The sequence below is a fragment of the Cydia pomonella genome, chromosome 6 (assembly GCF_033807575.1).
Source record: "Cydia pomonella isolate Wapato2018A chromosome 6, ilCydPomo1, whole genome shotgun sequence".
In the NCBI taxonomy this organism is placed as follows: domain Eukaryota; kingdom Metazoa; phylum Arthropoda; class Insecta; order Lepidoptera; family Tortricidae; genus Cydia; species Cydia pomonella.
This window is the reverse complement of record NC_084708.1, coordinates 11,326,506-11,352,683: the sequence shown is the minus strand read 5'-3', so window position 1 is coordinate 11,352,683 and position 26,178 is coordinate 11,326,506. Positions and strand designations below refer to the sequence as shown.

Genomic DNA, 26,178 nt, shown 5'->3' with positions numbered 1-26,178 from the left:
CAATCAGCCCATTTACATAAGCATTGAATAGCGTGGGTGATGTGAGCCCCCCCTGCCTCACTCCACACTTCATCTTGTAAACCTGCGAATAGTCCCCTGCCCATCGCACCACGTTAGTTTGGTTATCGTACCAATATTTAAAGGTCTCTATTATTTCAGCCGGCAGACTTGTGTCGTTGCTCAGCTTCTTCCAGAGCACATTGTATGACACGAGGTCAAATGCCTTCGACAAGTCCAAAAAGACCGCGTACACTGGCGTATTCCTGTCGGTATAGTATCGCACGGTGTGCTTAAGGCATAGTATTGCTGTTTCAGTTGACAGCCCAGGTCGAAAGCCGAACTGTGCGTCATGCAAAAGTATGTGTTTGCTTAAGTACGTATTAAGCACACCATCCAGCACCTTCGCCAGTATAGTAGCCAGAGAGATTGGCCTGTAGTTGGACTTGTCGGAAGCATCGCCGGTTTTATTTTTAATAATGGGTACAACTATCGTTTTCATGAGATCGTGCGGTAGGCAGTTGTGACGAATACAAAAAGTGAACAGCATTGCAAGAACCCTGGGGAGATGAACACCCGCGTGTTGCAGATGCTCGATGCTAAGGCCGTCGTGTCCGGGTGATTTTCCTCTTTTCATATTACGAATTACCTTTGAAACTTCTGCTGGTGTTATTTTGACTGGATCACCACGCACACGACACCCAGCTCCGAACACCGGCTCACTCCCATCTGCCGCCAGAGGGTCCACTTTAAAGTGGTTCATGAAGAGGTTGGCAATATCACTGGGTTGACTAACCCCCTCCACACTCGCCGGTAAACTCACCCTTGGACTGATCTTATTAGTCGCCTTCCAGAACTGGGCGAAGTTTTTAGATTTGTGATGAGAGGCAATCATGTCCATCCTTAATTGGTCTTTATTGTTTTGACAGTATTTAAGTTTGAGTTTGAATTCTTTCTTAGAGTGGTACATTTCATCATACAATCGACCTGATCTGAGTTTACCATACCGGCACCATTCTAGAAAACAAGATCTTGCCCTCCGGTGAGCCTTCCTCACATGTTTGTTCCAGCCAGTTACATTGCCAATCCTTCTGGGCTGTTTTCTTTCACAACTAGCAATAGAAGCATCCCGAAGTACTGTAATAACAGAATAATACAGTTTTTCAATAGTTTTCCTGTGATCAGAATTACTACATAAATTATCACAACATAATGCTAAATCACTCGGAAAATCAATATCCTTTAATTTACAATTACAAATATCTAAATATTCTTTTATTTGGGATTGCTCACGCTCACCCCATATTATGCCTTTTAGCAAGTTCTCATTTAAATTGTTACTGTTAAGAGTTATATTTTTAGGTACACTTTTACTTACGTTACATATAATTTCTATAGGAAAGTGATCAGACCAGTATACGTCATAATGTATTTTAGCACCAACAATAGTTTGTCTAGCCGCTGTTGTGGTCACACAGTGGTCAAGCCACCGCATACATCCATGGCTGTCACTTATGTACGTATACGAGTACTCCGGTAGGAGCTCTGAGTCCACCATACATAATTGCATATCCCTACAAAAACCACTCAGCTCATTAAAGAACGGCGTGTCAGGATGAGCATTAAAATCGCCTAACAAATATATTAAGTCGACTTCTTCACTGTCTATAATTGCATACATTTCACTTAAGCATTCTGTAAATTCACCCAGATTCTCACGCTCATCAGTTGGCATGTACACAGAAAATATTATTAAAGATCTGTCATTCATAAATAATATCGATAAAATCGATATCGAAAAAAATTGCATATTTAGCAAAGCGATTAAAAATTAAAAAAAAAAATTGAATCAGAAGATTCGAATAAACATGATAGTTCATCATTGTGTTCCACGTGTGCTTCTAATAAGAACATCTTCGAATTCGAGAAAAGCCTCGCCAGCTCCGGTTTACCTGCTGAGAGGGAACAGCGAAAGATAACCCCATCCTTCTAAGCACCAACATTTTTAAACGATTTTATTATTATTAAACGGTTTTATTTAGCTTGACCCCGTATCTTCTTTGTATATATCTACATCATATATGTGTGCTTCAAATCTTGCAATCGATTTTTGACCCCTTCTACTTAACCGATTTTGATGAAATTTGGCAGGCGTATCAAGTCCTCGTGACAATGGCTATTTATAATATTTTCAACCTTCGATCTTCTTCTCGTTCTAACAAGTTTGTAAGTGCGAAAGTGACAGGCATAGTGACATGTAATTAAAATGCGACCGTGCTACAGCCGCAGGCCTCGTAAGAAACAAAAGAAGAACAGAGAAATTCATATTCATCAATTATTGGCAAATTGAAGAGAAACTGCAACCCAGAAACATTGATGCTCCATTGATGATGATATTGAGCATAGCAGGGCAAACGAAGAACGATGTAAATTATACAATGTGTTTGTACGCCTATAATGGAGCCGTTAACAACGTATACTTAGTAACTCATGATGTACTGTAATAGTACAGTCACGACAGTGCCAAAAATATTTATACACGACCTCAAATATACGGACAGAGTGCCAAAAATATGTGTAGTACTGTACCTTAATATACGGGATATAAAGTAGTGTATACATATTTTTGGCACTTCGTGCGTATCGTATTGACCAGACTATACATTCCGATACACGTGCGATAAATTAAAACACGACCGCATGGAGTATTTTAAATCGACACGAGTTGCGAATTAACCATTCGCATGTGTATCGTTCAACGTTTTGCAACACTTACGTGCTATTTAGTAGCACCATAATTATGAACATAATGTAAAATTATTTATGATTAGGTTGTCATGTTAAACCTGCGTATATTTAACTGGGTTATTATGAGATTTGGTTGAAGCGAAACGCACCTGTTAATTCGCTCGTTGTTTTAGCGGCGTTGGCAATACGATGGCGCACAGGATGGGTAGTGAGGCTGGACCTGACACATCAAAGAAGGTTAGATACTTGCACTAGGTACTGCCTAATTAGGCAAATAACGAATTAGGTACGAGTTGGAACCGCAGTCGTGTCGCCGCAACGTGTCGTCTGAAGTTGCGACTTGCGACACATCGCGTCGTCGGGTTTCAACTTGTCCGTCAAAAATCCCCGGACATCGGGTAATTTCGAAAAATCGCTCATAATTCCATCATATCAAAGGCCATTTTTGGGAATTACTTACCCGACACTCAGAATTGACTCGGAATTATTTTATTATAAACTTATTTGGATAAAAAAAGTACACAAATGCTGCCACTGCCATGGAAGAGAATTAGGACGTGATTTCAACTAAGGAGATTTACCTTACCAAAGGATTCGTCTACGCGATGATTCGTGTGTAGACCTCTGCGCGTCTTGTATTCGTTGCGTTTTTACGCTTGCTTGCCAGACGCCTACGCTTACGATCCATGTGCGGGGGCCCTAGCCTAGTAGACTTAAAGGCGGTCTTCGCATTGGATGCGCATTCGCACGCCGCTTTGGTGTACGAGCGGGACATAGCTATAAATGCGCATAGCGCTGTCTCGCTCACTTAAAAGGCGGTCTACCTCTACACATATGGATTCACACTCCGCTCTGGTGTGCGAACGGAACATACGTATGTAGCTATATATACGCGCATAGCGCTGTCACACTCGTACACCGAAGGGACTAGCGAATTCGCATCAGTGTGATAACCGCGGTTGATTGTACAGTTACGGACTTTAATTGCTGAGCCATTTAGGGTTTACTTTACATTAAACACATCATAGGTATTGACATACTAACGGTACCTATGGAGTTGTCAAACTAAGCTTGAAGTACATCCACGCTTTATCAGGCCTGATGTCAGACCCGATTTCGGGCCTGAGAAAGAATATTTTTCCGTTTCACCAAATATCAGCACATCGTTTACAATATTTGAAATTTAAAAAATGGTTCATATGCAAAATTATCAAACATTTAACATTTTTGGCAATCATCAGAAGTATTATTTTATACAAAGTATTTTTTACAAATTAAATATTGTTAACGATGTGCTGATATTCCGTGAAACGAAAACGATTATCAGGCTCGAAATCGGGACTGATTACGGGCCCGAAGTCGGGAAGTGTGGATGTAATTGGCGCTTAAACCCGAAATGGCTCAGCAATTAAAGTCCGTGACCGTAAGAAGTAAGAAAAGTTATAAGTAGGTACGTTTTCTTACCGGTCGTTCGTAATTAATAAGTTGATATCGAATATGCTTGTCTTGGTTATTGACAAGCATGCCAGGCCAGGACGTGGGTCGGTACTCGAAGCAGCTGTCACCCACGATCAGAGGCCGCCGAAGAGTGACGTTGTCTATGCCGCATGGTAGGCAGGTTGGGCCCTGCTCGAATGAATAAGAAAATTAAAAAAAAGAACTGGAAATAAAACTGAGCACCTAAAATACTTCCCTACTCAGTGACATAAGTCGCTTCGCATAGTTATTTTGTCAACCACAATCATTTGAATTTTTTAATAAAAAAGTACTTACTTATTTTTAAACGACCCGTCTCTATGCATTGGAGAAATAATATATATATATATACATATAAGATGTTATAAAAAATAACATTTACAATAAAATGAATAAACTCGATTTCCCACCATTTTATTTTGTAACTTTTTAAATATACTGATTACACCATAAACAATTAAAAAAGACGCTCGTGGAACGGAATGCGTTTCGGGAGCGCTTTTCTTACTAAATTGTGGCTGAATGTTTTTTTTTTCTTCTTTCCTTTCGATTTTTTTATAAAGGGGGCAGTTTATGTGCTGATGATTTAGTGCGATTATTGTTTATACTCTGGCAATACCACTTTGTCAGTAGAAAAGGTGCGAAATTCAATTTTTTCTACTGACGGAAATGGCTTGCCTAACCCTGAGCAAGGAGTTAGCAAAACGCCTTATAGAGGCTTCGGCTGGCCAATATTTTGCTCAGCGGATTAGCATTGCTATTCAGAGAGGGGCAATGCGGCCAGCCTTCTGGGGAGCCTAATACCTAGCGGCCAAGTATTTTTTTTATTTGTAAGTTTTTCATTTAAGTATTTTATTATGTTTTCATCCACTTGTATTTCCTTGCTAAACTATATATTCCAGGTACCGTGTGCTGAAGTTTCAGGCATATACCTATACATATTTGTTTATGGACAGAAATTGAAAAAAGATTCCTCAAATTCTGCTTGTTTACATTTTTTTTAATAATATGTAACAATTTTAAAATTTCAGTAAGGATAATTATAATAGCTAAGTAGCTAAGACGAGCATAGCGGAAGAGAATATACAGCTACTAGACACTTGTATGGACTCTTAGATATGTTTAAAATATGCACTTAAAGCATGTTTACCTACTCAAAAGTACTTTACCTACTCAAAGTGGGTGCGGCCGTTATTGTTGTTACTCTTAGCTTAGTTTATTATTTGATGCAACAGTGGCTTGAATGACAGTCTTTGATTGCAAGAGTTGGTTGATACCGGCGAGGAATTTACTTCGCGATTCGTGTTGGATGTTGAGTGTGTCTCTGGCCAGGTCACCTAGGTCTTTAAATCTCCTAAAGCAAAAGTCATATAAGTACTGAAATAAAAGAAAGTATACCGGTACTTACCGAGACACGATAGCACGGAACGCATGGCGGAGGTTCTTTATAACTCGGCAAACATTGAAGAGGGCTACACATTATAATTTAGAAAAATATTCCAAAAAATTATCACTGATTTTGCAATTTTTTTACAAAGAGAATTGTTACATTTTGACAGAAAATTCTTCTTCAATCGTTCTGGTTGTAGCAACTAAAAAAGAGGTTACTTAATTAAATGAATAAATAACATCATTCAATAAAAAAGCGGCCATGTGCGAGTCGGACTCGCCTATGAAGGGTTCCGTACCATTTATGACGTATTAAAAAAAAACTACTTACTAGATCTCGTTCAAATCAATTTTCGGTGGAAGTTTGCATGGTAATGTACATTATATATTCTTTTTAGTTTTATCATTCTCTTATTTTAGAAGTTACAGGGGCGGGGGGGGGGGGGGGGGGGGGGGAGGGGCACACATTTTACCACTTTGGAAGTGTCTCTCGCACAAACTATTCAGTTTAGAAAAAAAATGATATTCGAAACCTCAATATCATTTTTGAAGACCTATCCATAGATACCCCACACGTATGGGTTTGATGAAAAAAAAATTTTTGAGTTTCAGTTCTAAGTATGGATAACCCCCAATATGTATTGTTTTTTTTTTCTAAATTTGTGTGAAAATCTTAATGCGGTTCATAGAATACATCTACTTACCAAGTTGCTGTGACATAAACGGACAGACAGACACGGACATGACGAATCTATAAGGGTTCCGTTTTTTGCCATTTGGCTACGGAACCCTAAAAACACTAACACGTCCGGTATGCCTATCTTCCTTCATAATCTGAATTCAGTTCCGTAATTCAGAAAGCCCAGAATCCCATACAATGTTATGTTCCATACACGTTCTGATTTTTCAGATTATGAATTTCTCAGATCAATCTGTAAGAATGATACTGAAAATTAAGCACCTCTGACCATATTATTATGTATGGGAGGGCACGTCGGGCACACACATACACCGGAATCAGACATTCGTGGAAGAGAGTGACAGACTTTCATGAGACAAATAATCGATCGGAGTGTTTAAGACATTTGTAAGCATTTTTGTAAGTCAAACCTTTCTGTTTCTGAATTAATAATCTGAATTCTGTTCAGAGAAACATCCTGGACTTGTGATGCCGGCCTTATAATTAAAAAACTACAAAATGTAATAGGTAGGTCAGTTATGTCATCAAAATAAATAATTTACTAAAATATTACATTTTAATATTCTCAAAATTACACAAGCTTTAATAGTGTCGTATGAGATTGCAGTATGTTCGAATGCACAGTGATTTTTCCGGCAGAATAGCTATCGAAACTCAAACAAAGCTATGTCCATCTCTATCGCTCTTGCTACATTCGAGTGAAAAGGAGGACGCTTAAAAAAAGACAAGCTTTCATTGAATGACAGCTTGTCTTTTAATTAATTCTCTTTGTTTATTCTAGCTGATGTCTCTGGCCATATTGTTGCAGCCACACATTTAGCTCGATTAGAAGATATTTTTAAGCAAAGTACACATAATATGCACTGTGCTTTTGTCTTTTAAGTAAAAAACAGCTTCATCGCCTTTTGAATGTATAGTCGTGCAAGCCATTTCCGTGAAGTGTTGTGTTCAGATAGATGTTTTATATCTGAAATTTATAATATAAATAAATAGATATTATAGGGACATTTTTACACAAATTGACTAAGCTCCACGATAAGCTCAAGAAGGCTTGTGTTGTGGGTACTCAGACAACGATATATCTAATATACAATACAATTACTTAAATCCATAGAAAACATCCATGACTGAGGAAAAAATATCTGCGCTCATCACACAAATAAATGCCCTTACCGGTATTCGAACCCATGACCATCGGCTTCAAAGACAGGTTCACCCACTAGGCCAGACCGGTCGTCACATATAAGTAAGTAAATATTCTTTATTGTGCACCATACAGTTGAAAAAAACACTTAAAAGTTAGGTAACAACACGCGGGCGGTCTTATCGCTAAGAAGCGATCTCTTCCAGACAACCTTTGGGTAGCAGGAAACTATGAACTTACAACATATACATCACACACATACACATACAATTACACATACAGTGAAACACACCCGACTTAAAGAACAATAGAGCTTAGCCTTAGCAATTTTTTATACCGCACTAGCGCATTCATTTAATTTAGCTACGTGCATCAAAAGTACTTACAAGTCTTACAACTACTTAACTGAAGCAGTTGATAAGTGTGAAGTATGTTCTACTTAAACATACCTTCTTATTTTTAGAAGACTAATGTCTATGATACTCGTTGCCGTGGTGGCAATTATCTAAGGAAAAATATGAGTGTCAAATAAAACATCAATATTCTCTAAACATATTTATTGTACTAAGACTTATTTAAAAGAATTATAAAATGTTTCAGTTTTTTCTATTATAAATAAACAAAGTTCTTACATACGCCACAGTCATACTACAAGTTGAGAACTTTATAATATGATTGTTTATGGGATGGTTCAGGGTTGGGTACGTGCGACTGATGAGGATGTGTATTATGTATGTAAGTAAAAAATATATTTAAACATGCCTCGTGGCATGCATTCTAGAATGCGCTACAAAAAAGGTACAGTGTGGACATAGCTTTATTTTTTTTTTTTAAACAAGAAGTAGTTCTTCTATATTCAAAATTCTTAATAACCAAAATGGTGAACCAAATCACAATCAACGCTCAGTATATACTTAACTTTCCTATTGAAAACACAAAAATATAAGAAAAAAAACGTATATTAGTTTGATAATCTTTTAAAAATATATATCCTAAGGAAAATACGCAGCGTTTGCTGAAAATAAGTTCATCTGTGCTAGCGAAGGCTATTCGTTCATTTCCCTGCGAAAATGTAAGTTCTAATTTCCTTTTACATTGTTTTAATTACGACCAGATTCTATTTTGGTTACTAAATGTAGCACTGTGACTAAATGCAAGCAACAATAGTCCTTTTTGTGAAGTGCTATGCTCCTATCGTCAAGAGCCGGATGTCCGCCTAGGCCCACAAGTTCCGTGTCTAGGAGTCCCGGCAATTTACCAATGGTTTTAAATTCCAAAAGGCCCCTAGGTCTATCGAGGCCTACCTATCGTTACAATTTTAGAACCTGGGAGACATTCTGCGATCATCCTTTTTATGCTTTTCTCAAACGTGGTTCACCGTGGTTCATAAGGACCCTTTTTGTCGGATATTATCTACTCTGCTAAGAGGGCCAGGGAAACTTCTGACAAAATGGTAGATCCTAAAGGATAGGCCCTTTGCATGAATGCTATTAACGTTGGCTGCTCACCATACTTCGCTATAAGTGATCCTACACCGGTATGCTCACAGCATCGGACTATTAGAGGTTTGCTTTTGACAGGCGCGGATTCAGCCCTCAAAAAAGGTTGTGGCCACAGCCACCCGAAAATCGGCCAAGTGTGAGTCGGAGTACGAACTCTTGAACGAATCAGCCTATCGATTTCAATAGACCGTGAAAGTGTAACGTTACAAATCTATACCTAATGACCATTCCGCGACCAATTTTTAGTAGATTATCGATGATCTAAGACATGTAAATTTTAGGTCGATTAACGTTTGGTAGAGACTTCACAGGTTCAATTCGCTCTTATGTATTGGGTTGGGTTGTGTTGGGTTGTGAGCATGCCCATCGTGCCCATAACGGTGGATCCGCCCTTGGCTTTTGATCCGACGATTCCGGTTTGTTACAGCCAAATGTCATAATGTCATTTTACCCATTTGACTAAATCCCAAATTGTTTTAGTTCCAAAAAGCCTAAATTCCCAAATTGACTTGTTTTCAATACAATCAAATGTCATAATAACATTTACACATTACATCCGATATTCAAAATGTATAGTTGGTAAAATGAACAATAACTTCAAATACCGAATTATTATTAAGACTGAAAGTGAAAATGCATAAGATTCATAATTACCAAAATTCAAACTTGCCCAAACATCATAATGACACTTTCTCATAATACCTAAAATTTAATAAAGCCAGAGGTAGAGAATCCTGTCCAACCCACCTTCCTACGGGTAACAGAACTCCCCAGGAGTACTCGGGTACGTGGGGTCGCTACTCCCCAACAGCTCGCCACAAGCTGCCCTGCGTTGACTGATTGCACTGGAAAACCAGTGGGCGATGGGGATATTATTATTATAATTAATTTAATTACTCATTGCTTAAAAACTGAAAACTTGATCATAATTTTAAATATTTTCCATAGATACTGTGTTTTAGAATTTTTTTGACAATGTGACGTTTTTGCATCTAGTTCATTTGATTTTTAGACATTTTGGGAAATAGTTTAATTAAAAAATCATCAAAACACGATCAAGACAAGTTTTAGACATTTTGGGAAATGGTAGAATTGAAAATTTATCAAAACGCGATAGAGTTTAAATGAGTTATAGTCATATTAAGAATACGGTAATTTAAGAAGTAGGCGTAAGTCATTTCGAGCTTTAGACATTATGAGAATAATCTGTTTTGATATTCTGACATTCTAGAAACACGTTATTATGATATTTGGCTGTAACGAACCGGAATCGATCCGACCTGTGATGCTCATGACCACACAAAGATTACGTGATCCCACCGGTGATGTTCATGGCAGCCAACTTGTTAAGGCGGGATTCCTGCCTGTTGTTTAAATAAATAAACCAGTGTGCGGCACAAAAATGCTGAGATAAGGCCATTTCGTGACACTTCATTCTCACTGTTTTCTTTTGTCTATTGACTGTGTTTACGAATAAAAAAGATATATTCTATTCTAAAATGCTTGTACCGCAAAGGTCGAATGTGGCTTTTTTGCGTGCCTGCCGTATTTTTTCTTAAATTTGGGGCATGGATCAACATAGAGGCCTCGTAATATATCCTTGATTATTCCCTAAAGTCCTAGATCCTATTTTGCTGAAACTTCTACGATTTTTCGTTTTATTGTATAAATTTCAGGAACACTAGTATTTACATTTTCTTATCTCTTTGAACGCCAAGAGCCACTAAAGTGGTCGTGTGCTGTCGTGCCTACCACGCCAACGACCACTAAAGGGGTCATGGCAGACGCTGTCAAAGCAATTTTACTGTTGAGAGATAAGGTTTAAATTCATTTCTCACCAGTTGAGATGTTGGCGCGTATGCCACATTTTGATACGAGAAAGCGTTCAAAAGGTTAACTACATCATGCTCACAGAAGTTAGTTGGCTGCGCTGCTATATTCAACCTATTTATTTCCAGGTGTTGCGGAGGTTGCTGTGGCTGCGGCTGTCCCAAGATCACTATCTACACATGCTGCACAAAGATCTGCTAGGGAAACATCGGGATGAAGAACCGACTTACCTTTCGGCGACGACGCCGCCTACCTAGTAGTTTTTGTGAAGCTATTTTGAATGTGCCGTTTCTCTAGTGCTGTAATAAAGTGATTTAGAAATGTGACTGATGGTTGTATTATTCACTTAGTTTCATCCAGGACCACAAAGTTGAATTCCTAAAATGTTGGATTTGCAAAAAGTTGAATTTGCAGCATGTTGAATGTTAAAATGTTGAATTTGCATAATATGTCCAAATTGCATAAAGTTGAATTCAACTTTCTGTTCCTGAAGGACACAGATACGTCAACTCACGCACACGCTCATAAAGTTTGCTATAGAGAGTCCGTGCGAATTAGCTTCAAAGCAACTCGGTCTTGCATAGAGTTATTCATTTAAATAAAAACTAAGCCATATAAGGTTTATATTGGAAAAATGCACGCACATATTCATAAAGTCCGCGAGTGTTGAGGGGCTTAACACGAACACCGAAATACGCAAATTGCGGGCAACTTTCTCTTTTACTCCAATCATGGCGTAATTAGGGTTACAGAAAAAGGTGCTCGTAATTTGCGAACTTCGGCGTTCGTGGTACAGAGGCACACGGAAACATGCTGCTTCATTTGAATTTAAACCTTAAATACAAACAGGTAAGATTTATATTGGAATGTAATGTTTCACAATTTTGAATCGAGTGGCGTTTGCCGCGCGTATTTATTGCTATACAAAAACATTGAATTGAATAAATATATTGTATTTTGCTAATTGTTAGTACCAAATTTAGTAAAAACCTTTTAGAAAAAAGATAAATTTTATTACAAAATCCACTTAAGGTGGTTCGATTTTCATACAAAAAACAATCGCTATTTATTAATTAATTACACAATATTATTACATAAATAGTTGCGCATCTATCTACTTTCGAATATTCATTTGCGCTAAATTAATAGAAAAACTTTGTTTCATACAGAAATCATGCAATAATCAACGTTATATTTTTATAAATTTTACTCATGTGTGTGTGACAAATGTCGTGTACAAATACATTGCGACGTTGCCACTCCATGCCTCGGGCGGCCATCGGCGCGACGTTGCGATGTTTGACGCGTTTTTAGCTGACTCTGTCGACACTGACACTCAGTGTGACCAGGCGTACGATAATTGTCGTACATGTACGATAATTTGGGCCCCGGTATGACGTAATGTTCCAAAGAGCATTATCGTACACTAAAGTACTATAATTTCAGCCCTTGGATGATGCCACCTTAAGTCTAGTAATTTGAAGCAAAATATGACACTTTCTCTCACAAATAGGCTAAAATTAGTATCTTTTGGGTGTTCGGCTCCTTGGTGTAAGTTTAAAGTTTAAAATGTCACAATTTCCTGTATACCGTTTGAGTCTATCCCAAAAATACACAAACATAAACAGATTTTTTGCGCAATTAAACGAAAATTGTATTTTTTTTATTATTAATTCGAAATTTAAGCTTATTTTGCTAGACATTTTTAGGGGCTGCCTTTTTGATTGGCGTACGATATTTTTTTCAACGATACAATAATATTGACACTCAAGTACGATAATTCTCTTCCGCTCACCTGGCAACACTGCTGAAACTTGACAGGACCTGGGGGCCTACCGCGAAAACCGAAATTCGCAAATTGCGGGGATCTTTCTCTTTTACTCTCACTAAGACGTAATTAGAGTGACAGAGAAAAATGCCCGAAATTGACGAATTTCGATTTTCCCGGTAGCCGCCCTGGTGCTTGAGGTACTTGATAGAAAACAACGCTGCCGCATGTTCTGAATTGTGATTTTATGTGTTTTTGGTTTGAAAATGATAGCAACGTCTAAATCAAGTTACAAAAATCATCGATATTCTGGTCCGCGAAAAACCAGGAAAAGTGTAACTGTAATTGGAGTCTACAAAAATGACCAATTCATAGAAAATATGACCTAGAAACTAGTTCACTTTGATAAAACTCAATTTTGCCCGAGATTGTACTTAGGCGAATACCTAAGGGAGCTAAGTGTATTGATCTTGAATAATTAGTTGGCTAATACATATATGACTCCAACATGATATGGACATTTACATCATAACTATTATACCTAGTTGGTTACTAAGTTCTGTTACTCGATTTCTTTCTTTCTTCCTAGCGTTGTCCCAGCATATTGCCGCGGCTCAATGGAGCTTGGGGTCCGCTTTGACAACTAATCCCAAGATTTGGCGTAGGCACTAGTTTTTACGAAAGCCACTGCCATCTGACCTTCCAACCCAGAGGGTAAAACTAAGCCTTGTTGGGATTAGTCCAGTTTCCTCACGATGTTTTTCTTCACCGAAAAGCGACTGGTAAATATCAAATGATATCTGTTCTGAAGTTCTGTTACTCGATTTGCAACCTCTTTATTTCCGTTAAAACAAATGCTACCGAAAAAATAAAAAATGACATAATGTGGTGGTATGTATCCCTATTCAGCGGCGTAGAAATCAAACTCGGATTTGTGAGCTATAATTATATACCACACATAACGCTTATCTCGTCGTAAAAGAGAATCGTATCGCAGTAATAGGGTTGTTTCCAATTTTTTGAAACGCTTGTATTACTTTCTATATTAACTAAAAGTTGCCTTAAAATTCAGCTTTTATACTAAAAATGGCTTTAAATATGTTAAATTAACAAAATATATTTTGACAGATGCTTTCGCGCCCAAAACGCTCTTTGAAAATTGTGTGACGTCACAGTTTATGGTTTGACACGTAACTACATACACACGTAGAAGATACGAACTGTCAACTGATATTTGTAATTTTTTGTTAATCGCCTAACTGTCAACAGTGTCAACCCGAGAGTTGTGACGTCATCAGAATCTTCAATGACGTTTCGAGTTTGGTCACGTGACGTGTGCCAAAAGATATTTTAAATTCAATATTTACAAAAACCTGTAATGACCATAATTACAGGTCCCCTAAAAGTAGTTTAACATGTTCTTATAATCCAAAAGAATTTATTGGGATACAATTATGCCCTAAGATTTGTAGATGGAAACAACCCTATTGCGTTGCACAAATGTGGGCACCCGCCAAATATGATTTTGGGTGTGTCATACTCAGGGCTAACACAGATTCATTTCTGTGAAAAAGGTGTGAAAACCGGAAACTGGAAACCGTTCTCGAACCAATAGTGAAGCCCTTAAGCCACACCCTATTTCAAAACCAGCCATGGATCTTTGCACAGGACTCAGCTCCTGCACATAAGGCAAAAACAACTCGAGCCTGGTTTCGAAGGAACAAAATTGACTTTATTGCCCACGAAGACTGGCCGTCCTCCAGCCCGGACCTTAACCCCCTGGATTATGCCACATAGCAGGTTATTGAGGAGAAAGCCTGTGCTAGACCCCACACAAATCTTAACTCCCTCAAGCGGGCCATAGTTAAGACAGTGACGGAATTAGACATGACAATCGTGCGTGCCGCTATTGATGACTGGCCTCGTCGTTTGAGGGCCTGTGTGAAAGCCAGAGGAGGCGATTTTGAATGATATTGTCATATGTAATTCCTGATTTTGTGTACTTCATTTTAATATATACTTTATTAAACTTTCGTTGGTATATTTTATGTAGATAAAGATTATTGCAGTAACAGAATTTAATAACCAACTAGGTACAAAACAATGCAATACATAAACACATAAATTGGATATGATGTGATCCGTTGAATGAAATTGACAATAAATAAAATAAATAAATAATTTTCTATCTCTAGGCATTGTGTGAAACTTCTAGTTGTGTCAAAATATCGGGAAATCAATAATATAAACAAACATGGTAAATATCTCATTTATTTTTATAATGGTTATAAATAGAAGGCCATGCAATTTTGTAACTCACTGTAATTTAATTAAATGTATCGTAAAAAAATGTTTTAATTCTACTGTAAAATAGTACCTACATTTTTAAAGGCTGGGTAGTAAGGGATTGCTTTAATTTTAGAACAAAACAGCGTTTTTTATTGAAAAAAATACCGGAAAATCTGACTTACAAATTTGGACTTTCTTAGGTTCATTCTACTTAGAATCTTCTCCACCCTAGCATTAAAAAAAGATATCCTAAAATATCCATACCATTACGTCACATTTTAGTGTGAAAGAAATTTCAGTGTAAAACTAAAATTTCAATACAAATTTTCGGGTTTTTTTAGCACGAGGATTGATTATGCTAGTGATTCTGAGTTGGAAGAACCCAAAAATATCGTGATGTGTGAGAATCAGATTTTTAATATTTTTATGGAAAACGCTCATATTTCTCATAAAATAATTTATTAATAATAGGTACTTGATAATACTGATAACAAAAAAAATAATAATGAGTCTCGAACCCACATCCTCTTGCATGTATTTCCACGTACATACCGCAACGCTATTGAAGCCTACTCACGCTGTGCCAAATTGTCTACTACAAGGATCCCAGTAAGACTGTTTGAATGTGTGAGTGATACTTAGAAATAGAGTCAAGAAACATTCTGTCGACATTAATAAGGGGTAGTTTTTGTACAATGAAGTGTCCAATATTTGTTGTAATAGTTCAATATTTATTTAAAGAGTGCGCTAAACATAATTTACAGTATAGAAACACCAAGACTACTCCACAAAAAAATTAAAACTCAAAATTTGCAATTGTGGCGCCATCTAGTGAGGTTTAAGCTTTGGGTAACCTAGTCGAACCACCTTAATAATTGGATAACGTGCGTTTATTCAAAAAAGTACTGTTTGTAGTAATAGGTTCTAGAATTCATGGGTGAAAATGGAATACTTAATATTATGATAACACTCCCGTCCCGGTTGTTACCAATGTTGTTATTATTAGAGTTTTCAATGTTTTTATATGATTATACTTAGTTTTATGTATACATTTCTATATATAAAGTTACTAAACCAGTGAAATTTTGTGTATATTAATACACTATATATAAGGTGGCTATACACTAACTGCAAAAGGTTGCGCCCAAGGACACCACTAGCGCACGCTTCACTTTTATCATGAAAAAAGTACATAATGTTAAGTTAGGCGTCAAATTTGACAATGACGTAAAGGTGAATAAAGTATATTTTTAGTTTACTTAATTGACCCAGGTGATTTGAGCTGGGTGAACAGAGTCAACTACAGGGTTTTTTTTTGCTCCGAGTTGCCTAGCCAAAATTTCCACGCGCCGCGACTGATATATACATATAATGTATATTTGACCATTTTGTAGCCTCGGTTATCACTATCAGTATTGTTATTTACTATGCGTCTGATGTAAAAGAAAATTAAAGGTACTATAGGCGGTAATAGGGTCTAATAGTATTAATAATACTCATACCTATAACTTTTTTTATAAAAACAAACACATTTGAAAAAGTAGTCGATAAAGCAGTTAATCATCGATAGATTATTAATATGTTGTAACATGACATCACTATTTTTGTTCGCACATAGACAATTTACGCACATACTTGCATTTCATTTTTGGTCACACTTTTGAAGTTTGACAGTCGTTCTATACTATCCTATTTCTATGGTGTATATACAGATTGGTCCCGTTTTTGTCAGAACTCAGTTCTGATGATGGAATCCATGAGGAATCGAGAGAATCATTTCGCGTGACGAGTGATGCCCTAATTCAATATTTTCATCATCAAATCAAGCATTTACATTTGTAAAAGTGACATTTGATGAAGCGGAACTGCTGATGATGAACAGAATGGAACTCTTTATCGCCGCATAGTTCACGTTTGGCAATCTGTTTTCTTCGCATGTTTGTGAAGCAGTTAGGTTTTCAAGGTACATTTTTGTCAAGCTTGAGTTTTGATGATGCATTCCATGAGGAATTGAGGGTACTTCTCAACTCTTTTAAGCAAACGTATAGCCATTTTTAATATTATTTAATGCATGGTGTGAAATACTTTATTTTAAATATAGTCGAATACCCTATTGCGGGTATTTTTCCAGTCTTTTTAATTCAATGTATGAAATCCAAAATCAACAATAATCTTTCTTTCACCGGTCACCCTCATTGAAAACGGTTTTTTTTTCTTAAAAATTATATCCAATTACGTTTTGCGACCTGTGTTGGCAGCATGGTTCCATTTTTATCGCTTGTCACTATGCCCATCACTTTCGCACTTACATACTTGTTAGAACGTGACAGGCATGGTGACAAATGATAAAGAGCCGACCATGTTAGCCCTACTGCGGTGGCAGCATGGTTCCATTTTTATCACTTATCACTATGCCCGTCACTTTCGCTCTTACTTACTTGTTAGAACGTGACAGGCATAGTGACAAATGTTAAAGAGCCGACCATCTTAGCCCTGCTGCTCATTATACGATCTACTGCGATCTGCTCATTATGAGATCTGCACATTTTGCGATCTGCTCATTATGAGATCTGCACATTTTGCGATCTGCTCATTATTGGATCTGTACATTTTGCGATCTGCTCATTATGCGATCTGCTCATTATAAGATCTGCACATTTTGCAATCTGCTCATTTTACGTAGCCTGCACATTTTGCGACTTGGACATTCTGCTATGTATCAAATTGAATTGGCTGCAAAAAAAGGCGCAGTATACATATATGACAACAAATATCCAAAAAATCAAAACATAGCGCCATAGATTATTTCTTCCTCTTGCAGTTTCCAAAATTTCATAATGATTGGTTGCGTTTTGGAGAAGAAACAGTCGAGATCGAAACATCGATTTTTGAGTTTTTTGCGTGGGAATTTTTGTCCGAGGTGCAGTTGTCCTTCTCACACGTACGCACTCCCGCACACCGCAGTGCGACAGAAACGTAGCTTCAAAGATTCGAGATTATTTCTAGGTAGTTCAGTTCTAGTTGCTCAGCTAGGAATTGCTCTTAATAAGTCAAAAAAGGGTTCAAAATAAAATTGAACGCCAAATTTTTCTATAGGTCTCTGGGTGGCTAGAGAGTAAGGCATGTTTAACCTTTTGAACGCCAAGAACACCTAAAGGCGTCGTTACTAGTCGTGTCCACGGCGCCAAGGACAAGATGTTATGGCGGACGCTGTCAAAGTAACCCTCACACTTTCGAGTAAGGTTTACATTATCTCCCTTGCGCCCGGGAGCTTAGCGTTTGAGTGATGTTTGTGTTTATGACAAAAAGCGTTCAAAAGGTTAAGGAAGAGGCTGCTTGTTGCATTTTGTGCTTCATGGAGACCGTTTTATGTTAACGTCACTCAAACACAAACATCACTCAAACGCCAAGCTCCCGGGCGCAAGGGAGCTTGGCGTTTGTAAACCTTACTCAAAAGTGTGAAGGTTACTTTGACAGCGTCCGCCATAATACCTATAGGTGTCCTTGGCGCTGTGGGTACGACAAGTAACGACAACTTTAGGTCTTCTTGGCGTTCAAAAGGCTAAATGTATCATTTGAATTTGTTAGGTACATTTATGTTAAATCGCAAACTAAGCGTACCTAGCAAATTATTTTATTAAATTTAGCCAATTTACTGGAAAATACCATGCAGATAAATTCAGTCAACGGTATGTAGGTATGATAAGACGAATATACCCCATAGATTGTCATAATGTTTAAACCAACTCGATAAAAAATAGCACTCGATTTCAAAACATAATCAAGTGTGCCACGAAAGCTTATATAAAGAACAAGCGCACGCGTGACATTCTTCATTTCCTCATCAACCCATCCAGGCTCCTGTCTAAGAAAATTATCCGGAATATCAGTCAAGATGAAGTGCTGCCCAGCTCCTGTAACCTGTTATCAACCAGTGGCCTGTCCTGCACCTTGTCCGCCAGAGACTTGTCTCCAGTCGGTAGGACCAATGCAATGCGGGCCCGGACACATCTCCCTCAGCTGCCACCCCCCACCCAGACTCCCTCAGTGCACCAGGTTCGAGAATCGTTGCGTCAACATCTACAGCTGCCATACGCATATAGTGTGATTTGTTAAGAATTAGTGAATATGTGCAAATCGATCAAATCAATGTAAAAAAAAATCGTCCTTGTAACAAATGTCTGTTATTTAGTGTTTGTCCAAATAATCGTGAATCAATATTATCAATAACCATTCAGTGCATTTTTAATTTTTGTAACAGTGAATTGGTAATACCTTTAATAGACCATTGATAGACCTTATTTTGTCGTAATAATCTTTATGAATGGTCAATTAGCTGTGGATTTCTTTATCTTCTTTTAAACCATTGAACGCTTTACGTTATAAACAAAAACGTAACTGACACGCCAAGGTCCCGGGTGCAAGCGAGCTAATGTAAACCTTACATGAATGTGTGAAGGTTACTTTAACAGCGTACACCTATTGTTGTCAATGGTGCGGTGGGCACGGCTAGTAACGACGACTTTAGTTGTTCTTAAGGTCCATATAAGTGGTAGACCGTCGGCGCCCGGCGAATAACGTCATTTAAATTTGATTAATTGAAATAAAATCAAATATTCCAAGAACTCAAAGTTGACTTATGCCTTCTGAAGAGTTAAAGGTTTTAGTTGTTGTACAGTCAACCAAACTATAAGCTTAGCACCCCTGCATAAAAATATGGACATAAGGGATGCCACGTATTAACCGTGCCAACTGCTTTGTACCACAGTAGGTCCATAAGTACTTTGTTTACCCGCTGTCCCACCGTTCTAAACAGGGTTCTATACGGGTAATTTATTTTAACCATGGTCCCACCGCACTGTTTCTATTCAAAAAACATTTCCTTCATAACTTAACGTGGGGTTCCTATTTCTGAGCGGTTTGCCCTTCGGTCAGTTGAAGCTACCAAACGAACCTAACCTATTAATTTAGTGTGACGTCCGTGACAACATTACACTTTGGGGAAAAAAGTGTAGGTTAGGTTCGTTTGGTAGCTTCAACTGACCGAAGGGCAAACCGCTCAGAAATAGGAGCCCCACGTAAAGTTGTGTAGGAATTGTTTATTGAAAAGAAACAGTGCGGCGGTAACATGGTTAAAATAAATTACCCGTAGACCCGTTTAGAATGGTGGGACAACGGGTAAAAAAAATACCCGTGGACCCACTGTGGTACAAAGCAGTTGGGACCACGGTTAATATACCAGTTACCAGCTAATAGTTATGCTGAATGTTCAACTAGCTTTTGCCTGTGACTTCGTGTATGAATAATGTTGATAATAATTGAGAAAAACTACCATAAGGTATATTCGGGTAATTCGGAAATTAGATAATCCCAAAACCATTTAAAAATCACTCATATTCCGTTGTAAGATTCCCTTTTCGACATTACCCGCCAGTTAAATTGTGTTAAAATATGTTATATCCTTTCAGAATTACCCTCATACACCTTATATCATCCTCTGTTTTCAAACTAAGTATATCCATAAAAATGTTCACCTAAATCGGTTCAAAAGTTTAAGTAAGAAGAGGAAAGATGAGACAGACACTTCATTTTCGCATTTATGTTAGTTTTTAGTAGGAATTAATACTAAATTGAACAAAACCAGAACTTTTAGAATCACATTTTATATCGAATCACAGTATAACCGTTACAAACATTACAACACTTGCATCAAACATTACTAAAACGTTACCAAAATAAGGACAGCCAGTTTCGCTAGATCAGAGGCACGGACATGTGGTTGACACAGCAGGGAACCGGCTGCGGACAAGAAAATAATAATTTATGAAGAGGTTTTATTTTTCTTAAACATACTCGGAAATGCCCCTATTACGTTTACAACACAGGAAGCGTCCAGTTCTTATCTTTTACAATTTTACAAGTAAAAACGCCGTGGTTTTGTCATTATACATATTTTCCTCTTAGGAGTAAGATAAACGTGTGAAAACCCATTATTATCCGATGCGTTAACCCTTTTCCAGGCCGCACCAATCTAAAAGGTTTTCCCAAAAAATCGCAATATATTCCAATTAATCCAGCTTTGATGATTCATTTGAAGACTAGTAACATTTCCTGAAAGTGTTATGTAATTTGAACCTTAAATCGGAATGCTAATGTTGAAATTCTAATGACGCGTATGTGGTCGATAAATTGTACTATGCCTGGAAAAGGGTAAACTTTTTCATCTTTCGCATTTGCATACATACATAATCAAAAGATACATGTGCAAAAAGTAGGAAATTCGCACGTGTATCGTACATATGACATTTGGCCCTTTAAATGTTCGACATAGTCACGTAAAGTGCTAATTACCGACGGGTGTGGTAAAGTAGCACCATAATGTACTGTAACAGACATACATACATTACGATAAATTAAAACAAGACCAAAGGGAAGGGAGTGCTTTAAATCGACACGAGTTACCTATTCGCATATGTATAGTACGTTTTACAGTACATATGGCACTTTAAATTTTCGACATAATAGTTACTAAAATGTGCTAATTATCGCACTAGTGCGGTAAAATAGCAGAAAATATACCTACTGTAAAAATACATACAGCCAAAGAATCTTTTGGGCCATATTTTTACTGTTTATGATTAGAATTAAAAAAAAGCGGCCAAGTGCGAGTCGGACTCGCCCATGAAGGGTTCCGTACCATTTATGACGTATTAAAAAAAACTACTTACTAGATCTGGTTCAAACCAATTTTCGGTGGAAGTTTGCATGGTAATGTATATCATATATTTTTTTTAGATTTTTCATTCTGTTATTTTAGAAGTTACGGGGGGGGGGACACTTTTTACCACTTTGGAAGTGTCTCTCGCGCAAACTATTCAGTTTAGAAAAAAATGATATTAGAAACCTCAATATTATTTTTAAAGACCTATCCATAGATACCCCACACGTATGGGTTTGATGAAAAAAGATTTTTTGAGTTTCAGTTCTAAGTATGGGGAACCCCCAAAATTTATTGTTTTTTTTTTCTATTTTTGTGTAAACATCATAATGCGGTTCATAGAATACATCTACTTACCAAGTTTGAACAGTATAGGTTTTATAGTTTCGGAAAAAAGTGGCTGTGACAGAATCGGACAGACAGACGGACATGACGAATCTATAAGGGTTCCGTTTTTTGCCATTTGGCTACGGAACCCTAAAAATTACAAATGGTGGCATAATACTTACCATGTTTTAAGTGAATGAAATTGACTAACTGGCTTGTAATTTTAAACTATTATTTAATAAAGATGGCCAGTAGTTTGAAATTAAAATCGCTCCATAGGTGTATTCCCAATTGTCCCCGTCGAGCACAGATGGGAATATGAAAAATGTAATACCTATGAATCATTCCCGTCTTGGTCTCAAGGAAGTCACTAAATATTGTTTGCAATATATTTTTGTTACTTACATTTCCTTACATTGTTAAAGTAAAGCACTATCCCCAGTAGACGGAAACAGTGGATCGCCAAAATCTGGCAGTAATATTATCAAATACAAACCTGTCTGCTATTATCAATCTTCCTCGTCACTACACTATTGTGGACTATTGTCGGACGTCGCCGCGTCACGGGGTCTAGTCCACAGATTTCTGGGCAGCAGCTGCGACCGATGGGTAGGCAAGGATACGGACACGGCGGAGCTCTTGGGCAAATCGGTCGTTGTTTGGGTATGATTGGAGGAGGGCATTGTGGATTGCAGCAAGGCAGCACTGGCTGGTAACATGGTATGGGCTCCGGGCAAGGGCGGCACTGAAAATTGTAGGTAAATATAGTTAGGTTAATATAGTAAATATTCATTAATTTGGGATTAGGTCAACTGACCAGAACACCATAATTATGTTACTGGTGACAATACGTATTTATAGGTTAGCAATGTGAGACTTACTGGTGGAGGATCACATGGCTCGGGAGGTGGACAGCAAGGTAACACTGGAGGACAGCACACTGGTCTCGGCGGGCAATACGGGGGCGGTTCTGGCGCCGGGCATCGGCGGGGCTTGCACGGCGGCAGTATCGGCACGATAGGCGGAACTATGTCTGGGATGACCGGCGCCGGGCACGGCCGGAACCTGGCACAACAGTTGCAAGGGGGACACGGGGTGCAAGGCACGGGGGGCGGGATGCACGGCTGGCAGCACTGCGGTGGGGGACAGCAGTAGTAGCCGCACGGTCCGGTGCCGCACGGCAGGATCGGCGGGCAAGTCGGGCAAAATGTACACGCACACATTTTTGTTGGTGAGGTTAGTATGAACTAGTAATTTTATATTTTTCCTATTTTTGTTATTTTCATATTATATTAATTTTCGGGTTTTAACTAAAAATTTGACTGAAATTTTATTTTAGATATTTTTTAGATGATGAATGATGATTGTTTATATCATTTTTTTGTAAAATGTTCTGTCAGGAATAACAAAAAAGCAAAGAGCATATAATCACTACGTTTTACAAAAAAAGTTTGTTACGTGCCAATAACAATCAATATTAAAATTAGGTACCTAGTAAATTAAATTAATTTCCTATTGTCATTCAAATACTAATTAATTTACTTTAATAATTTTGTATACCTATGAGCAAATTTATTTGCATATAAAAATACAGTTTCAACTCAAGGTCTTCAACCTTCTTTATGGCACCTCATTGTTCTAAAACAATGCTAAAAAAATAACTGTTAAAACAAAATTTTCAAACGTCACTAAACTGTCACTTTTGATATAACCAAATTTTGTAAAAAAAACCCTAAAAATTGCAAAATGAGTGCTCCTTTCTATAGTTTCGATCCGTGCGTGTGCTCAGGCGCGCCGTGCGGTGCGTGCTACCCGTACTCGACAAAACCGTGCGTGCATTCACGGAACGATCTCCGGCCGTGCTCCGTGTGCCCGGGTGGCGGGTGCTCGCCGTGCCCGGCGCCCGTGCGGCCTTGTCCGGCGCCGTGCCCGCCGTGTCCTGTACTGCCGTGTTTGCCAGAATGCCCGCCGTGTGACAAGGTATTATGTAGTCGAAACTGATGGTACCGTGAATGGGTGCATGATGTGTGTACGCCACGCGCACTATAATCAACATCATAAAAACTGGATATATCAGCAACAAATCTTCTCTTTTTTGCATCTACAATTAGTATTAACCCCGATTGCACCCTCTTTGTTTTGAGTCTAGAGTCCGCAAATAATTAATATTTACTTAGCAACAAACTGTCTCAATCTCAATATTTTGACTAAAAAATAAACTAAGCAGTAGCAGAAAATTACTGCAGGTACTTGTTTTATTGATCGAATTGTCTAGTGTCAGATTAAGCTAACCCTGCAGCGTATTTGATAGCACAGACTGTGGAAGTGTTATTTTAAACATTAAAATTTCATAGACTTTCACGTGTTATGCCATCGAAATCGCTGCAAAGTAAGCTTGGACTTACTCTAGTCATCCGCTGAACCCCCAATTTTGTACTATATATTTAAAGGTGCGAGATACTTCAGGGAAAGGAATAAAATAATAAATAAATAAATAATAATTGTTCGTCTGTTTACCCGACGACTAGTAATAAAGGCTGTTTTATTGATAGCAAGCTACTTTAATTCATTTTGCGTTTATATTCTGATTATATTTGCATACCTGTAATTCGTTTAATAAAATTTTCTGTTTAGAATTACTTACCACTTCCACTTTAGGCGATGAGTGTTAAAACCGTTAAAATGCGTGCAGGTGTACCCGCCTGTTCCTGTGCCGCCCAACATCTGCCCGTCCGTTGCCATCCCCTGCTGCCGACCCAACCGCTGCAAGCCGTGCCCTTGCTACTGCTGCCAGGGGCCCGGCTGCTGCATACCGAAACGCTGCAGCTACCCTGGCGCGCCCGTCTGTTGCGGCTGCAAAGGACCATGCATGCCAATCTGGTAGGAGGCAATCTGTTTTTTCTCAATCACATTGTGAAGATTTTGTGGGAAAAATTGCTCCTGCTATGGTAGTCAGGACCGTCTGTGGAGGAGTCCGTATCTAAAGTATTTTTATATTGTAAAGTATTTTTGATAAAAAAGTGTTGTAAAGAAACTGTGACGTGATTTTAATAAGAGTAAAATGTTTCCCTAATTTCTCTTTTTTATTGTTTTTCCCTTCGAGCAACACCGGCTTCGGACACGTCGGAAGGGAGGAGCCCAAGCGATATATTACCGTACAAATCCGAAATGTGCACGCAGTCGCACTTCTCACTCTCTAATTACAAAATCCAATGTATAATGACGACACAAATACATAAAAAATAATACACGTCCAAGAAAAATCTTGCACATCTCGATCTCTTTTTTTGTACGGACGATGCTTCGGCAGAGGGGAAATAGTACGAAGGCCGCCTTCCTTCCCGGTGTTGTTCGAAGGTTTTTCCACACGAATTAATAAAGTATTAGAATGGTAGATGATATGAAACGACAGCTTTTTAGTATGAAAACCAGTGTCATCAAACTCGCACATTCATACTTACAACACGGCATACAAAACATACATTAGTAGGAACTTCCCATTCCAATAGGGTGTTACCGGTTAACATTTTTAGAGTGAACATTAACACTGTAGGTACCTAACGTAAAATACCAAGGTCTTATAATGTCAAAGTTATGAGCAGGGCCCGTACGTGACATCATGTCATTGACGTCAAAATTGAAAGAACTGTTTTTGAAGCTTAATGCTGCACAATACGGTATTTTTACTTTAGTTAATAAACAATATTTGTTACACGAGTATACGGGTCACATGAATGTCATTCGAGTATGTAAGTAGTTTACAAAACAACTGATCATAGTCTGTACATAAAGTGAGTCAGCTGCTACTGATTGTGTGTCGGATATACATATACGGGAACACCTACTTGCCATCTGCATCTTATTCCGTGTTTTTCCAGAAAAAAATACCTTCTTCTAATTAGAGGATTATTGATTATTTCGAATTTGAATAAGATTCTAATTTGAAATGCTAAATAAGTAAATACCTACCTTATAATACCAGTTGGAGAGTACTTAATTCCAAATTGTTTGTGTTATAAATATATGGTTATGTTGTAGTGTAAAAATTAGTTTTAAATATTAAAAATTCATATAGTACACTAAATTACTATGACGACCGGTTTGGCCTAGTGGGTAGTGACCCTGCCTACGAAGCTAATGGTCCCGGGTTCAAATCCTGCTAAGGTCATTTATTTGTGTGATGAGCATGGATATTTGTTCCTGAGTCATGGGTGTTTTCTATGTATTTAAGTATTTATATATTATATATATCGTTGTCGAAGTACCCTCAACACAAGCCTTATTGAGCTT

The 26,178-nt window shown here is 37.9% G+C and overlaps 2 protein-coding genes and 2 long non-coding RNA genes across 4 annotated transcripts; 2 read left to right on the top strand and 2 right to left on the bottom strand.

Moving 5' to 3' along the window:
* Positions 1-2,271: 2,271 nt before the first annotated feature.
* Positions 2,272-5,738, bottom strand: LOC133518944 (uncharacterized). Its single transcript, XR_009799555.1, has 4 exons — positions 5,630-5,738; positions 4,210-4,371; positions 2,895-2,965; positions 2,272-2,288 (listed from the first exon to the last, which is right to left on the bottom strand). It is a non-coding gene; the product is annotated as an uncharacterized LOC133518944 (long non-coding RNA).
* Positions 5,739-8,214: 2,476 nt separating this feature from the next.
* LOC133518653 (uncharacterized) lies at positions 8,215-11,112 on the top strand. The gene is made up of 2 exons (XR_009799503.1): positions 8,215-8,526; positions 10,915-11,112. It is a non-coding gene; the product is annotated as an uncharacterized LOC133518653 (long non-coding RNA).
* Positions 11,113-20,422: 9,310 nt separating this feature from the next.
* Positions 20,423-23,264, bottom strand: LOC133518940 (keratinocyte proline-rich protein-like). Its single transcript, XM_061852738.1, has 3 exons — positions 22,770-23,264; positions 22,385-22,633; positions 20,423-20,642 (listed from the first exon to the last, which is right to left on the bottom strand). Exons 1-3 carry the CDS (start codon positions 23,109-23,111, stop codon positions 20,598-20,600), a joined length of 636 nt encoding a protein of 211 aa, XP_061708722.1. The 5' UTR covers positions 23,112-23,264; the 3' UTR covers positions 20,423-20,597.
* A 174-nt stretch (positions 23,265-23,438) lies between these two features.
* On the top strand, positions 23,439-24,961 carry LOC133518942 (small proline-rich protein 2B-like). Its single transcript, XM_061852739.1, has 2 exons — positions 23,439-23,868; positions 24,581-24,961. The coding sequence occupies exons 1-2, from the start codon at positions 23,635-23,637 to the stop codon at positions 24,770-24,772; spliced, it is 426 nt and encodes a 141-aa protein (XP_061708723.1). The 5' UTR covers positions 23,439-23,634; the 3' UTR covers positions 24,773-24,961.
* The last annotated feature ends 1,217 nt before the right edge of the window (positions 24,962-26,178 follow it).

What these genes read in the sequence shown, in the direction of transcription:
- LOC133518940 (XM_061852738.1), bottom strand. Translation starts at nt 23,111, where the DNA reads ATGTGTGCGTGTACATTTTGCCCGACTTGCCCGCCGATCCTGCCGTGC. An exon ending in AGCCATGTGATCCTCCACCA is followed by an intron (nt 22,634 to 22,769) that starts GTAAGTCTCACA and finishes TACAATTTTCAG; the next exon opens with TGCCGCCCTTGCCCGGAGCC. An exon ending in AGATTGATAATAGCAGACAG is followed by an intron (nt 20,643 to 22,384) that starts GTTTGTATTTGA and finishes TCTTGTCCGCAG; the next exon opens with CCGGTTCCCTGCTGTGTCAA.
- LOC133518942 (XM_061852739.1), top strand. Translation starts at nt 23,635, where the DNA reads ATGAGTGCTCCTTTCTATAGTTTCGATCCGTGCGTGTGCTCAGGCGCG. An exon ending in AATGCCCGCCGTGTGACAAG is followed by an intron (nt 23,869 to 24,580) that starts GTATTATGTAGT and finishes AAATGCGTGCAG; the next exon opens with GTGTACCCGCCTGTTCCTGT.